The 16,329-nt window shown below is 51.0% G+C and overlaps 1 protein-coding gene across 1 annotated transcript in view; it reads right to left on the bottom strand.

Annotated features, from left to right (window-relative positions):
- Window positions 1-16,329, bottom strand: part of GALNT14 (polypeptide N-acetylgalactosaminyltransferase 14) — a 92,340-nt gene that overhangs the window by 12,458 nt on the left and 63,553 nt on the right. The window contains exons 4-9 of the mRNA XM_074168237.1: window positions 14,636-14,703; window positions 12,158-12,223; window positions 10,243-10,364; window positions 6,064-6,151; window positions 5,291-5,375; window positions 3,824-3,927 (exon numbers count right to left, since the gene is read on the bottom strand). Of these exons, the coding sequence (XP_074024338.1) occupies window positions 3,824-3,927; window positions 5,291-5,375; window positions 6,064-6,151; window positions 10,243-10,364; window positions 12,158-12,223; window positions 14,636-14,703 (533 nt within the window). The remainder of the gene's footprint in view (window positions 1-3,823; window positions 3,928-5,290; window positions 5,376-6,063; window positions 6,152-10,242; window positions 10,365-12,157; window positions 12,224-14,635; window positions 14,704-16,329) is intronic.

Below are 16,329 nucleotides of genomic sequence, written 5' to 3'. Positions count from 1 at the left end.
GGCTGTGAGTGTTGATATTGTGGACCAACAGGGCACACGCCTTCACACAACCAGAGGCCAGTGGTGGGAGGGATCATCCCAAAAATCTGGATGAGCTACCAGTACAGGAAATGCCTCCTGGTTGCCCGTAGCTGCTCCCTGGCTGGTCCACAGGGCCCTTCTAGAGGAAAAACAAGCCTGTGGCACAACTGACACCAGAAGTTATGGGACTCTTGGCAGGGAGCTGGATGAAATCCTAGCTGGTGAGGTAGGACGGGTGAGCAGAATGGCTGATCTAATGGGTCCATCTGGTCCTAATGCCTGTGAAGCTATGAATCTGCAACTATATTGTCAGACAGTCATGCTCAGACACAACCAGCATGAAAAAGAAATGAAGTTAAAAAGAAAAGGCTTCTGCAGTTCTTTGCATCCTATTTTATCATCTGTTGACAGTCTAGAGCTATACATAGCACATATCTACTCCAAAACAACAAATTTCTTTTCACTCCCCTCCCCCCCCAAAACACACATTTAACTACAGAAGTCAGACAGGAGGCCACCCATCGTCTTTGCCAGCTTGTGCTCCCGGCAGTCCCCTCACATATGCCAGCACAAGGATGACTTGTCTCCAGGTCGGATGCTGTGCCTGTGGCAGGAAGGCCATTTGGGCAGCGTGGACAGGACTCCTCCACCCCCAACGACAGGCACTGCCAGCCCACAGAGCTGCCATCCCTCCAAAAATGACTCACAGCTTCAGGGAGCAAAGAAGAATTGGAGCCCAGACCTCCAAAGCGCCCTACTCTCCAGCCCACATGGCTCAGCCAAGAGGTGCATGAGGTGGGAGCCCAGATTCATGTGGCTCTCGTCCCCGCTCCCAGCACACCCGCCTGCTCCTGAGCTGATGGAAACGGGAGGCTGGCACAGCTGCAAAGCCCTCTTGCCTTGATGCCCAGGTCCAAAACTCAAGGCTCGAGCCCATCCTCAACAGCTGGCCCTGGCAGCAAAGGCTGGGGTGGGAAAGCACAGGAGAGAGAAGCATTTCTTTCCAGAAATCCCCTCCCTTTCCCTTCCCCGCTGTGTTTACAGGCAAGAGCAGCAACAGCAGCTGGAGCCTCACCACTTTCCCCAGCGCTGGGTATTAACAAGCCAATAAAACATGCCCTTGTGCCGTGTCCTGGTGCTATATTGGGAGCAACCTTAATCACAGCGGCCGGGAAATGGGATTACGGCAGGATGCGGCCGCTCTAAGCTGCTGCACCCGGTTCCCCTCGCACATGGTTCTCATTTGCCTGCATGTCACAGCCCTGGCCGCTCTGCCAGCGCTGCTGAGCGCATCAGAAGGGTGGCCGATGAAGGGGGACAATCAGCTGAGCAGCTGTGAGCCGCAGCATGGCTGCTGCATCGTGCCTTCCCTTCCCTCTGGTCCTTCTGCTCAGCCGGGGAGAAGAGCAACTCCCTGAAGCATTGCAAGGGAAAGACTCGCACCGTTCAGCCCTCGCCTGTCTCTTAATTTAAAGCCTAATGAAGAGGTTGGCTGAGGTGATCTCTCTGTGCACTGCAAACTGGAATGAGAACACAGTGCTGGGAAGGCAGGAGATGGTGAGGAGGAGCCTGAGCTCTCTGCTGGAGACAAGCTGCACCCTGGAGACCCTGCTCCAGTCCCAGTAGAGGCAATTAAAGGTTTCAGCAGGTAGGGACGACCCAGGGAGCCATCGGTGGCAGCTAACAAACAAGGTCTCCACTCAGGCAGCCAAGATCTAAATGCCTTGGGAGAAGGTAAACTGAGGCACAACCAAAGGCACGGCACAGGGCCAGCTCAGAGGAGCAGGAACCGACATCATGCTGCTTCACTTGACCCTCAAGGGATGTTTCCGGTGCAGGTGCCCTTCTTTTGCCTGAAGTCTCCAGCCCCCTCTAGCTGCCCAGTCAATACCATTAAAGGCAACAGCAATGCTGCTCAGGACCAGAATCTTGCATCCCCTTGGGACTGAGCTACCAGGAAAAGCACTGCAAGTGCCCCAAAATGAGCAGCCACTCTTTGTCACTTGCCCAGGACTGACCAGAGCCAGCAGGGTGACAGCCGCCCTTGCCTGTGGTGTGAAGAAGAGGTGAGACATGCCACCCTCGACTGCTGCACCTGCAGAAGATGCAACTTTGAGCTGGGTGGGCTTCTGCTCTCAGGGTGATGGGCAGGACAGGATCTGCCCTGCTGCTCTGCAGACTTTTTTGGGGGCAGCGTTAAGCTGTCTGGCTTCCAACACCACACCAGCGGCTGTTGGGTCAGGAACAGCCTCCCGGGGCAGAGCACCAGTAAGGGAAACATCAGCACTCCGTAGGATGAGCTCCCTCCTAGGTTTCCCCAGAGCCACCCCACTAAAGAGGAGCAGATGTTTTGTGTCGGTCCGGTGGCGAGACACCCACCCACAGAGACAAAGCACGAAGGAGCGAGATCCTACTGCGTAACAAGATATAAATAAATAAAATATGCTGGAGGAAAAAAAGGCATGTGAAGGAAACAACAGTGCCAGGCAGCTGATGGGTTACTGCAAGGCGGCAGCATCTGTTCCCTTGGATGACTGACAGCATCGCTGTATGTGTTAAGACATAAGATCCTTCCTTCCTGGCTAGCCACACTCCCCTGAGGGGTGAGCTATTAAAGCCAGGTTCTGATCTGTCTGCCTGACATCGAGTGCCCTCCCCTTTCTTTCACAGCTCCAGTCTATTGCTCTGATCTGCAGCATCGCTACGGCTTCAAAGAGAGAAGAGCCCAGCCTGAGCCAGCTCTGCTTGACATGGGGGGACGAGGGACAGGCTGCTACCTCTTTCATGCGCCCTCTCAAGTGTGCACACAGGAGATTTCTTAATGCCCATCTTGCCCTGTGATAACGGGCAGAGGTGACTGAATTTAGGTCAGCTCTTAACCTTTCTTTTTTTCATGCAGAAAAAATGATAGTGTCAAGGAAAGCCTGGCAGTGCAGGCTGAGAGAGCTGGGGTTGTTCAGCCTGGAGAAGAGAAGGCTCCAGGGAGACCTTAGAGCCCCTTCCTGTACCTAAAGGGGCTACAGGAGAGATGGGGAGGGACTCTTGATCAGGGAGTGGAGCAATAGGACGAGGGGGAATGGTTTTAAACTGAAAGAGGGGAGATTTAGATTAGCTATTAGGAAGAAATTCTTTCCTGTGAGGGTGGTGAGACACTGGAACAGGTTGCCCAGAGAAGCTGTGGCTGCCCCATCCCTGGAGGTGTTCAAGGCCAGGCTGGATGGGGCTTTGAGCAACGTGGTCTAGTGGGAGGTGTCCCTGCCCATGGCAGGGGGGTTGGAACTGGATGATCTTTAAGGTCCCTTCCAACCCGAACCATTCTATGATTCAGGAATGGAGAAGCAGCCGTGTTACTTTGACACCTGCTTGGAGCATGCCCATGGAGCTACTGTTTCAGGCACCCTGCAAATTCAGTTCATAGCTTCGAAATGCTGTTGTCAGACAATGGAATAAGGCATGTCTTCACTTTATTAATGAGAAAATAAGATCAGGAAGCAATAGGAGGGTGCATGTGGTGTTCTCTCATCTGTTGGTAACACCAAAGCTGGAAACTCTGTGGTTAGGGGTATTTACCTCTAGAAAATCAAAGTAGCGTGGAAGGCAGGGAGTCCCAAGTACCAACAATTGCTCACTTCCCATCATTCATGGTTGTTGGATCCCTTACTCACCTGAGACCGTAACCTATAAGTGAGCGAAACCATGTAGAGCATTCAAAGCAAAGTCCAAAATGACCTTGTATCCATCTGGCATGACTCAGGAAGAGAAGTCAACACAGCAAGGCGTAGGAGAAAGAAGAGTGACTCACCAAAGTTCTCCCCACCCCAGATGTCCATGGCACTGTCATACTTTCCCAGGTGGTTGAACCAGGCTTTGTCGATCACAAACAGCCCCCCGGCAATGATGGGGGTCCTGCAGAATGGGTAAGGGAAGAGAGAACACATTCTAGAAGCAGCCCTTCCCTTTGCCTCCTCTTCCATTGTCATGACATTACCTATGCATTTCCTTCTCACCAAACAAGGACAACACACCTCAAAAAGCATCTGAGCCTTTCTTTCAGCTGCCTTGGTATTTTGCTGTCAATCACAAATTGCCTGGCACTTAATGACTGGCTAATGCACCCGTCAGCACAACTCCTACAAGCCCAAAGTTCACAGCCCTGATTGTAGGCTTCAGCATCAAAAATGCACTTAGCGCTCAGGGGGTTATTCACTCAGACGGGCTTTTTGCCTGGAGCCAGCCTATTAAGAGCACTGTTCCACTGGGGAGGGGAAGGCAGAGCCAATTCAGAAGGGCTTTTTAAAGCCATCCCTAGCTGTGTGATCTTTATTTCAAAACAGGGTTATTTTTCATTCTTTGGATTAACTACAAAAACCGCACAGAGAAGGCCCATGGAGGAGGGGAGGGCAGGTCCAGAAGACAGCTTGAGGAGACCAGCCGTTTACTGGCACAAGTCCTGTCTCCATTCAATTGCAGACAGTGTGGGTGCCTCAGCAAAGGCTTGGGAGGAGCTGGGGTGACTGCTGTGCCTGGGCAAGTCTCCACAATGCCCTACATGGTGGGACAACCAGAACATGAGCCGTCAGGAAGACAGCGACGGCTCCTGTTCACAACGGCATCCAAAGGAGAAGCAGTGCTTTGCTCCACTGTGAGCTTTCTGAACCCCTGAGCCTCCTCCAACACTTGGTCTCCTCCATGGTGCTCACCCCAGAGCTCCACGGCTGGGGATGCAGACACCAGCACTCAGCTTGCTGCTGGGAGAGTTCTTCAGCAGAACAAGGGACTCCGTCCACTCCACAGCGTGAGGGCAGATGGCATCTCTCTCCCATTCGGTTTCGCTAGCTCTCCTGCACATCCTGATTTTCTGAGGAGCTTTCAGCAAGGTCCAGAAGAGCAGTGCTGACCTGGAAAAGCTGGACTAGGCCCCTAGTTTTTATCAAGCGGGCTGAGGCCTTACTTTTCATTGACAGCTGAGCTGTGAGAAGAGCACTGGGCTTTTTCTCTAACCATAAAGAGCCTCCCTAGCACTACCAAACCACAAATAACAATAAATATACCCCTTCTACCTTTGTAGCAACCTTGGGCTTCAGTGTTGGAAGGTGAAGCTGTAATGCAAAACCCAAGCTATCCAGGAGCTCACTATAGCTATTAGAAATTCCGAGCTGTCCTGGAAGGAATATCGCACTGCTATGGTGCACGGTGACACATGTGAGGTCAGATGAGACACCCGTCCTGCCCCATGTTCCTCAGTGCCTCCTTCCCCCTTCTGACTTACTTAATGGGTTCGGTGGGATCCAGACGTTTGGCTTTCTGCTCTGGGGAAAGCTGCTCCCATTTAAAATGCAGGCTCCAGTCAAAACCTAAAACCAAAGTAGAGAAGCACCATGGGGAAATTAGGAATGGGTATGGATTAGGAGGCAACGCAGGCTGCAGCAACCGTGTTTGATGGAGTATTTTCCCCACTTCCAAATGGCTTAAGCCACAGAGATGCAGCTCTTGGAAGAAGAGCCCAACGACTAACATATTTTACTACTGCATATGAACAAGAAACAACATATTGCATTACAATTGCAAAGCCAAGCAGTCTGAAGGCAGGAGAAGTCAGAACTAAAGCTGCTGCTAAAACCTCACTTTGTCCCCTTGTGCACAAAAATACACGCTCTGATGGATATTGCGTGCCACAAATAGCACCGGCATACTAATGAGCGCTACAGTCTCATCCTCCGTTTGTTGCCTAGACATCCCCCATCTCCTCTTGTCAGCAGACTGGCTTTCAGCACTGCCAAGGGTGGCTTTGACACGACCCTTCTTTCCTGCTTGACCGCCTTACCCACTGTAGCAAACACCATTCCTTACACCACGCTTACCTGTCTCTAAAATAGCCTGAAAACAGCCAGCGGGGAGCACTGAGCAGCATTAATGCACTTTTTGCAAGATAGCAGGAACCAGCGGTGCGGTGCAGAGCCACCAGCTCCTCAGGCCAGTGCGTGTTCACACCACAGGATGGATACCCACAGGATGGATACCATGCACACGGCTTAGACTCACCTCCTCTGAGGTCCGAGGAAGCCGCCACATAGGCAAAAGTGTCCAAGTTGATGATGTCGATAATAGGGCTGACCACTCGGGTGGGATCCTGGAAAGCAGAAGTGAAACAACCCTTGATTTCAGATCACACTGTTCGAACCGGTCAAGGCACGCTTTAAACTCCTGGAGACACCAGGTGGTTTCAAATCTTGGTGTCATTTGGGTTTGCCAGGGACAAGTGCCCATCGCTCCCACCTCCTCCTCCTCCTCAGCCATCACATCAGTTCAGCCAAGGAATGGACGGCAGCAGCGCCAGTTGGCAGAGGTATTGCTGGGAGCCTGGGAAGGCAGGCACTGTCTCTCCCGGGAAAAAGGACTATGTGGTGCTGGGCCACCGAGCCAGCATCTCTCACCGGCTTTTGGCTTCACCCGCAGCCTCTCCCTCCGCAGGCTGTGCCTGTACTCGGCGCCAGACTCAGCTGGATGCAAAGCTCAATCTCTGCCTTCTGCAAATTGACTCACATATTCCCCTTCCACCTCCCTTAAATACTTTTTACTGGATTGCAGAAGTGAATTCTGGATTGCAGAACTGCAAACAGGCAGTTGAAACGACAGAGGAAAAACACAGGCAGTCAAACAGATTAAATACAGGCATTTTTTAAATGTATAAACTATGGGGTACAGTTAGAGTTTTGCCAACAGTGTGAAAGGGTTAAAAGAAAAAAAAAGGACCTGAATTATTTTAAATTGTTGGTGGTGATTTAATTAACAACTTGTTATGGGCAAAGAGATTATACAAACAGTTATGAACAAAAATATCTACAGGAGGAAGAGACTCTGACAGCTTTGACTGGTCTCTTATCTCCCTTTTTCTTTTCAAAAATCCCAAACTCCAATTATAGCTCAAACTTCAAGCTTTTACCCTCGCCAGATCAAATTGTTTTTCACAGCCATGCAAAAGAAAGCATCTGAGCACACACAGGCTTGCTCTCTCACTCGGAAAAGACTTTGTTTTAGAAATTAGTCCTAACAAAGAAGTATTCAAATGTAGGAAGAAGCAACCAAAGGTCACAAGCTGAGAGCTGGACTAGAGCTTAGGTTTTCCAAATGAGTGTGACAAATACTCAGTATTTCCATAAAAAACGTCAAGTCAGGAGTCTAACTAGCAGCTCTCAGCAGAGCAACCTTCTCCCTGCCATGTCATGGGGACATTTATATTCACCCAGCTAACATGAAGGTCTCTCTGACCCTCAACAGAAAAATCATGGCATGCTCAAGAGCACAGCGCTGTTGGTGTGATTTATTTGGGGTTGAACATCAAGTCTTATTGTAGGCAGCTTCATCCTTCTGTTTTTTTGTTACCCTCCCATGCCAGGGCATGTTAATATTAACAACATACAAATCTTCAGTCCTCTTTCACCCCACATTCTCAAAAACCTGAGAATGCCTTTCTCCAATACGCTTCTCAAACAGATCAAATTATGGAACTAAATCAACAGGAAAAAACTCTGAAAACAGTCCTGAAGACAATGGATACGTTTCAACCTTGGAAAAGCACCTTGATTCCAGTTTGTCTCCCAACATCACGATGACCTTGTAATGGACAAGAAAACAGGACAAAGTCACTCCTCTGGCCCCGCAGCAGCATTAGGCAAGGCAAGAGGGCCAGGCTGCCCCGCACCTGCCTCCCTCTGCCCCAGGAGAGCATCAAACTGGGGGGGATGCTTGAGCTGGACGTGGTGGGGGCCACCATCCCAGTGCCATTTGCGAATTCAGTCCGGGGCGAGCTCATTGACTCATGCTGTAAAAACACCTTGGGCGGATAATTGCTTTTTTTTTTAAGAAATGTTATTCAGTTGAAGTGCGCCATTAATGGCTTTAGAGATAATTTTTTCCATAAGGAAAAACAAGAGCCCGTGTGCCCACACGCTCACAAACATGCTGGTGCAAAATACCCGCCGGCGCTGCCGCTCCCTGGGACATGCAGCCTCCCGGGCACAGGTCCAAGACCCCCCGGGACTCCATCTCTTCCCCCTCACACCCCTTTCACTTGCTCTTAGACTTCGTAGTCCTGCTTGTTTTCCAATCCTTTTGCTGGACACGTGGCTGCCCGCGCCTGAAAGCGAGCGTGGGCCTTGGGGTGGGGATGCCACCGGCTGCTGGGAAAGCTTGACATGGGGCTCGAGGGGCACCTTCACCTGGGTGCATGGTGGCACATGGGGGCTCCGGCATTTCCCACCATGGAAAGCTGCAGAAATAGCTGCTCCAGATCAGAAAATAAGAGAGAAGCGACACATGGGGTGGCTGGTGGTGGTGGTGAAAGCGCCCAGCGTGCTTCAGGGCACTCGCCGCTCCTTTGCTTAAAACTTAAATCACAGCAGCTCAAAGCAGGCTGTTCCTAGGAGTAACACGGTAAGAAAATGTTCTTTCTGGGCAGCTAATCCTCACCACAGCGGTCGGATGGGAAAGCCGGCTCTTTAGCACAACCTGAAGGTGGCAGCAGTAACATTTCATACACTTCATTGATCAATATTTAACCCTGGTGGAAAGGATGGGTAAGGTGGGCCTGGGAATAAGGAAACAGAGGAGCCGTGGCCCTTATCCTGCAGCTTCTACGAGCATTTAGAAAGCAAGCAAGTGGGACCCCAGATGCTTTGCAAGTCCCTCAACACTCTTCATAGTAAGATCTCCCTTGCTGCCTTCAAGACACTGGGCAGGGTAAGTGCAGCTGGAGCAGCAGCACGAGCTCACCAACGGCAAGAGAAAGATTTAACCCAGAAGAGTAAATAAAAAGAAGTTCCCAGAGGTGAGGTTTGCATGCAATGCTGTATTCAGCCCACTGATGCTATATCCAGTGAAACTCCTATGGTGGCATTCACATTCACCCACCCCACGGGCACTGAACGTGGGGCACGGTCCTGGAGATGCGTGGGAAAGCAGCTCCGCCTGCCCCCTTTCCTGCCACCACCACTGCCCTTCTGCTGCCAAAACACATCAGAAGCTCTGCCTGGGAAAGAGGCAATTGCTCTGGATACTCCTCACCGAAATACAACAGGGCTTTGGGCAGAGAACGAGGAATGCCTGCCTTTAAAAAGCTCCGAGAAACAACCAATACAGTAAAGTTTAGTGGTGAATCCCACCCTGGGGCAGGCCAGCTACGAGGCTCGAGTGGGGTTTCGTAGCACGTGTTCTCGTAATTCCACTTGAAAAGGCTATTTTCATTATATTACCATTTATCAGCAGCGCTGTGGCCCAGGTTGGGACCAGCAGCACTGACCAACCTCACTGCAAAGTGCTGTGTCCCCCCTTCCCCGTGTCCCATCACTGCTGCGCACAAGGGATGCACAGCCCAGCCCGCACCGCTGTCACATCTGGAGGTGTAAGAAGCAGGACACCCTGCACCATGAACACCAGTCAAGCAGGTTTCTCCACAAAGCCACCGCCTTGGCTTCCCCTTGCTCCTCAGCTGCCCTTATGTCAACATAATTCAGTAGTTCTTAAATTACCAAGTAATAAATACTAGCAATTGGGAGCCAGAGGTGGAGCAAGGATGGGGCAACGAAGCACAGCGAAGGGAAGGGACCACGTGTCCATGTCGGAGGTGAAGGTTTCATCCCCTGCACCATGGCAGCAGGTCACCAGCACAGAGCTCCCCGACTCCAGTGACAAGGTGTCAGGACCCTCCATGGGCACGTCTGGCGAGAGAGTTGCCGCCGGCAAGAGGCGAATGTCATTGTCTGCTCCGAAATCAGCAGAATTTAAATCCTATTAAATCAATTTATTAGCGCTTAATTTGCATGAAATTAAATTCGGCCCCTATTCAAGGAGCCGTCACTCCCTTAAATCATCAGCACGGAGCATTTTACATGAGCCTAATTAAAAACTCTGCCGGAGCACTGCCCACGTGTTCCCCTTCCACCATTCAACCTGTGCTTGCCAGTTAGAGCCTCACTGCCCCCAGAGGCACCTTGTCCCACCCACCCACATGCTCTCCCAGTCATGGAAATGACCCCACCTGGCTGCTGGGTGGAGGAAGACCAGCAAAGGTCCCTTTGCACCCCAAAAACTCACCGCTTTCTTACTGGGATGCCTGCAGGCAGGTGGTTAGGGTTGGGTGGTCATGCCCGTTGAGAGGGAAGAGGAGATGGACATCAGCAGTGCATCCCCTGAGGGGCACCCTGGTCTCTCAGGAGCACTCACCTCTTTGATCCTCTGCAGCAGAGGGAGCAGCCAGTCCTTATTCACCTCACAGTGACTGTCGAGGAAGGTCAGGACTCCTGCATGTGCCACATCTGCCCCTCGGATTCGGGATCGGATCAGGCCTGTTAAGGGACACACCACGTCAGCTGCCACACAGACGGCCGGGCAATGCCCCCAGGCTCCTCCAGCCCGGTCTCCTGCAGTCACACAATCTCCCTGGGTTTTGACCCATCTAAATCTCATTTGGATAAAACATGGCTCGGGTTCCTTGCCTCCTTCCCAGCGCTGCAAGGCACGCCAACTGTTTCCCAAGGTCACCAAAGCAAATAAATGGCTCCACCAAGATTAATGATTTATGGCATTTCTGCCAATCCTTAATTTGCACAATTATTTCTGCTGTCACCCTCTGGGGCAAAACACAACTCAAAATGCATTCATAAACCCCTGCAGGTAATAAATCTAACGTAGATGTAAGTCAAGGGGGAATGGGCCACGGGAGCCGAGGGTGGGTTTTCTGTGGGAAACTGCCTATTTAGACAGGAGTCAAATGGCTTTCCAACACCCCTCCTGCCTGCAGCTGGTGCTCAAGTGAACCACAACATAAGACAGGAGATGACAGTCTGCAACGTAAGACAGGAGACGGTCCTCCTGGAAAACAGGAGGACATGCAGGTGGCTCAAGGGGAGCAGAACTTCTTGATGAAGGAGAAACAGTGGTAACACAGGGGGAGACAGGAACAACTAAAGAGAGGCGGAAGGGTTTCAGGTCACATTAGGCCACACATCAGGTCCATGCAGGAGGAGGTCACTGATTTCATATTGAAACTCCTTAGAGGAAAGGGGCCAAGGAACAGCTTCTGAGCAGAAGGGAGAGGGACAGGAGAATGAAGCCTGGAGCAATCCAGCACTTGCTGAGGTCACCTCCTTCAATGCAAGATGTCTCCATATGCTCTCTCTGCAAATTGTAAGACCTTGTGGGTAGGCACGGTCTGGTGTATCCACCCCAGCCCTTCCCAAAGCCTAGCAGGTACTGAGGAACACAGTTTTGGTGATGTATTCAGTGAGATAAGCCCTACAGACTGGGTTCCCAAATCCCAACTGCTCTGTAGAGTACCAACACCTCCAGGTCCATCCAGTGCTAGGGGCGAGCACATATGTACCCCAATAACACAGGAGAGAAGGGTGAGAAGGAGGTGTGGACCTATGGAGACCTTCCCTATCTTCCTGCCAACACAGATATGTCTCTTACCACCCACCGGTGCCACCCTGACACCAGACCTGCAAAGCTAAAACCCTCTGCAGAAAGAATCCACGGACAAACCCTCTCTGCTCTACAGCCTCCGCAACCTGATACGCACCTGGACTCGTGCCTTCCATTTTCAGCCTGAAAAAACTTCTTTGTTTTTTGTTTTCCTAATACTGCAGAGCAGGACTTGAAAACACCCATTCAGACTACAAGGAGCTGCAAAACGGCTCAAAAGGTTGCCAGCAGCAGCCCAGTAGGACATACATTCATCCTCCATATAGCCCTTCTTAATCATTCAAATATAATTAATTAATTTAAAGAAAAAATTTCCACAGAAACAGCAGGAGCAGATCTTCTCTCTTTCATTAGAGCAAACATCTTTAAAAATAAGACCCGGGGCTTTGTTTTGCCTGTTCTAATTTTCTGGCTAATAAGCTACAGCTGAGCCTCATTGGATATCTTAATAGTTGCATCTTCTTCCAGCCAGAGAAGGGGGATCCATTTCAAATCCCAGGCCTTTATCACATCTCCTTTTATCAGGGGCCCCGTCCCCAGAAGTCACTGATCTCCCTTCTTGCCCACTCCACTGAAGCTCCCCTACCGACTCCATCACTCTCAGGCCTTCCCAAATCTGGGTTTCCCACCCGGCTCATGGACAGGCAGCTCTTACCTTCTCGACGTCCGTTCCGCAAGCACTTCACCTTGGGGAGCTTGCCCAACAAGCGGCAGTCGTCAGCTTGGGAGACACAAAGGGAGGACACGTCAGCCTCAGCCCTCCTGGTGGTGGCTCCGGCAGCAGAAACGGTACCCGGGGAAACCGGGAGCAGAGAGAGGACCCTGCCATGGGCTGGCTGATGGCTTGTTAGGGCGATGGCACCGCTGGGGCGCAACAGCCTCAGCCCTCAGCTCATGCAGCGTAAACCAGGACTGGCAGAGCAGCAGTTTTCATAAAACTAGTGTAAACCCAGCAGATTTACACGGAGGACAGCTGCGTTATGCTGTAAAGTCAGCATAGAAGAGCCATGGTTGGGGGCAGAGTCGGAGTTTTTGCACATTAATGCAAATTACTATTTTTAGTAGCTGCAAAGCAACACATAAGCTGTTTGATGCATGTCTGCGTGGTGGGGCAGGAGCCTCCTGAGGTGGCCCTGTGAGCCCCGAGCGAGGAGAAAGCGATGGTCAGAGAGCCCTGTGGAGCAGCTCGGAGCTCCTCATGGCCTGGGCAGCAGCAGCTCCATGGGGCAGAGAGGCCCCACAACCATTGCTCTTGCCCCAGTGCTGCCTGCACCCCCAGCACCTCTCCTTACCTGGATTTCTACCAGCAAGACCTGGGTCCAGAGGCAGGTACACCCAGCACAGCCTCCCCTACCTCTGCACGCCCACGCCATGACCGCTGCAACCCCTTCACCCCTCTGCCTCTTCTTCTTCAGCACTATAAGCCCCATACCCACAGGCACCTCCAAGTGCTTTCATCTCCTCCAGCAATCTGTGTCAACACGAGACATCGCTGTACCCAAATCCCTAACAATTTGGGTAGAGACCTACATTGTTCTGAGCACACCGGGGGGGCAGAAGTGGCAGGGGTTGGCTACGGACAACAGAGATTTGCTGGGAAGAGTGGGGCGCCCACCTGCAGAACAACTGCATCCCAGGGAATAAAAGGTCAGCGGGCAAAGAGGGGTGAGAAACGAGACACAACTGGGCAGGAGATAAAAGCACCAATTGCTTGAGGCGGGTTGCAGGGAGAAAGCTGACCATGTGTGTACAGTGTATTATGCAAATACATGTATTTTATGTAAATGCATGCAGAATAGATGCCAGCAGGCTCAGGCTATCACAGGAAAGAAGATGTAAGACAGCCAAGAAGCACCGGTTCTGAGTAGCGGAGGGGCTGCTCTAAGTTATTCGGAGAAACAGGCTTCCCCCTGGTGCCCTGGGATGAGCTTAAACCCAGCCCTGGTCACGCTGTGACAGAGGAGCTGCGTTTCTACAAACCTTTCTCCTTTCAAGAAGGCAAGCACTTTGTCTATTTAGCCAGGTACCCGGCGTTTACTTCCTCCACCCTTCAAAAAACCTGCTCTGCTGTACTCCATAGCAGCTCGAGTCCTTGCTCCTTGCCCAGCCTGGCCCCCACTCTCTGTGCACTGGAGTCACTCCAAAGCTCACTGGAATCACTGCAGCCCCTTTCCCCTGGCTTCAGCGGCTCCCCAGGGAGTGGGTCTCATGTGAAATCTGTCCCTAACGCTCCCTGAGACATTGCCTACTTATAACGTTCAAGAGCAAAGCGTAGATCCATTTATTAAAAACCTCTCTGGCTTTGTTTTCATGTTTCCTAGTAAATGGTTACGTTTTGCAGCTCCTTGAGCACTATGGACCACTCAGCCTAGGTGAATTTTATCATCCTTTTTATTCCCGAGGCAGATTTTTTGAGCACTTAACTCTCAGCCCCTGGATCTTCCACTCGCCCATCTCACCAGGCAAGGTCTTTAGCTGGGGTAGTTCCCTGGGAGCCCCCGGGGCTTCAGATACCAACTTCTGCTGGAGATTGGACCTATTGATTTCACTATTAAACTGGGAGAGAACGGCAGGAGAACATGGGCTGTCTGTGGTGTACAGCACTATTGATGGTGCATCTCAGAAATGGACAAGCCACATGAGAAATCCTCTTTACATGGGTGGGAAAAAAATCAGTCAAGAGTGGCTGGCCACCTACATAAACATATGCAGAACATATGCATATTACTAATGCAGAACACATTAGGAGGGTCAGACTACGACTATCCTGTGCAATTCCAGTGGTGTCAAACCAGAATTGCTCCCAGCTGCTGCTGAAAGCCAGATCAAATGCACCAGGGCTGCAGCAGCATACAAGCAGGTAAGGATTGGATTCACATCTACTTGGCGTAAAAATGATTTGCTACGCACTTTTCTTGTATTATTTTCACAAGAAGAGGTTTGATCATTTGGAATTTGAATTTTCCACCCGGCGATGCAAACCTGGCACAGCGAGGCTTGCTCTCCACACCTACAGAGCTTGAAATTTCCTTTCACTTTGACAAACTCTTCCCCCTTCTCTGCCTAAATCCCAGTCTCTTGCAGTCTCTTTTCAGTTCACCCCCCCACTTTTAATATAGGAAGGGACACTTACGATCATCACTGAAGTCATCCACTAGTATGATTTCATGGACGAGGTGCACCGGGGTGCGGTTCAGCACGCTAAAGAATGAAGAGAGAAAATCCATGACAGTGCTTGACCAACTCAACAACCCAGCAAAGGGGGTAGAAAAGCCTAGGAACTGATCCCTGCCAAAGCACAGACCACTAGGCTTGGATTTCCAGAAAGGATATACCGGATGAGACCCAGAAACCACCACCCACCCCCCTCCAGTAACCTACAGTTCCTGATTATCAGGCCCCTGTAACCTGATTTAAGAGCCGAGCACCCGGAATTCCTGGGAAATAGCTGAGATTCACCCTTACCACCTTTGGGAACAAAAGCAGTACATAAAGCCAGGAGAAACAGGCATTTTTCAGCAACATGCACGTCCCACCAAGTCTCCTATCGGGGCTTACAGCTCTGCTGCCGTCACCCCACCACCTCTCCCGGGGCTAATGATACGGTGCCCGCCAACAGCAGGGCCAACACAGAGAAAATTACCCATCTCAAACCCATCTTTACAGAGCTCACAGCCGTGGCAGGACAACTCCTGTTTTTATCCGCGCGCTGATTGTGCTTCGGAGACTGCCGAGAGGATAAGAGCAGGGTTGGAGCCTGCCTATTTAATGAAAGAGAGAGGCTGGAGGATGTGGTTCACAGCTCCCTCCGGGTGAGCAGACTCTGCGAAACATCACTGAAAGTTACGATCTTCCTTTAATTATGCCACCAAGGTTTTTTTTTTTTGTTATTATTACTTTTAATATTAAAAAGTCTAGACCTGTTCTTCCCCTTTCTCACACCATGCAGAGGTTGGCAGAATTACACGTGCGTAAAATCCTGCCCCATCAAAGGGTCAAAGCTGACTTCTTGAAGGAGAAACCCCAGGACATGCCAAAAATCTCCTAAGGGCTTCATGTGGGCTTTGATAACACCAGCTAAGTGGCATGGGCCATTCCAGAATCTAAATCCCTTTGTCCTCATCCTGAGCGCAGTTCCTTTTTCAAACAGGATTTCAAAGCCCCCCCAAATTTCACACCCGAGTCTGCCTTCTGGTCTGGGTTAGAAAAAACCTTCAAACCTACTGCTTGCATAAGAAGACAGACACCGCTTGAAGACCCTGACACCTCCAGATCCTTATTGACAGTTTTCCCCAGCCTCTCAGGCTCCCAAAGCTCCGGCAAAAAGCCTGGAAGTCTGCAAAACCGTGTCGCTGGCCCAGACCCCAGCCAAGAGGGCTCTGAAGGGCAGGATCCCAGGGGGACCTGGGAGCCTGGGAACCACCAGTGCAGCCGGCAGGAACCCAAGAAGGTATCACAGCATCACCCTCAGGTATCTGAGGACATTTAGCCAAAGGGCTGCATTTCACTGATGAAAACTTCTTGATGATAAACCACAAGCCCACCCCACCAGGTGCTCGAATTAAAACCCTCTAGAGAGAGAAAGAGTTGAGTCAGGGTTTTTTTTTGGACGGAGAATGGAACATCCCAAGGCAGATGCTTGAAATGGATCCTCCCTCCATGTTTTGTTTTGTTTTGGTTTTCCAGCAGAAATCCTGAAATAAAAGGGGGGTTTATCTCACACCAAGGTGGGAGAGGCTGCATGTCCCTTGTGGAGCTCCTCGACATCACTTCCAAGCCCAGAATTACTTTCCCTGAAAACATAATCCCAGCTTCCTCCAGTTTCAG

The sequence above is a fragment of the Numenius arquata genome, chromosome 2, assembly GCF_964106895.1.
Source record: "Numenius arquata chromosome 2, bNumArq3.hap1.1, whole genome shotgun sequence".
In the NCBI taxonomy this organism is placed as follows: Eukaryota; Metazoa; Chordata; class Aves; order Charadriiformes; family Scolopacidae; genus Numenius; species Numenius arquata.
Note: the sequence above shows the minus strand (reverse complement) of the source record. Positions and strands in the feature narration are given on the sequence as shown.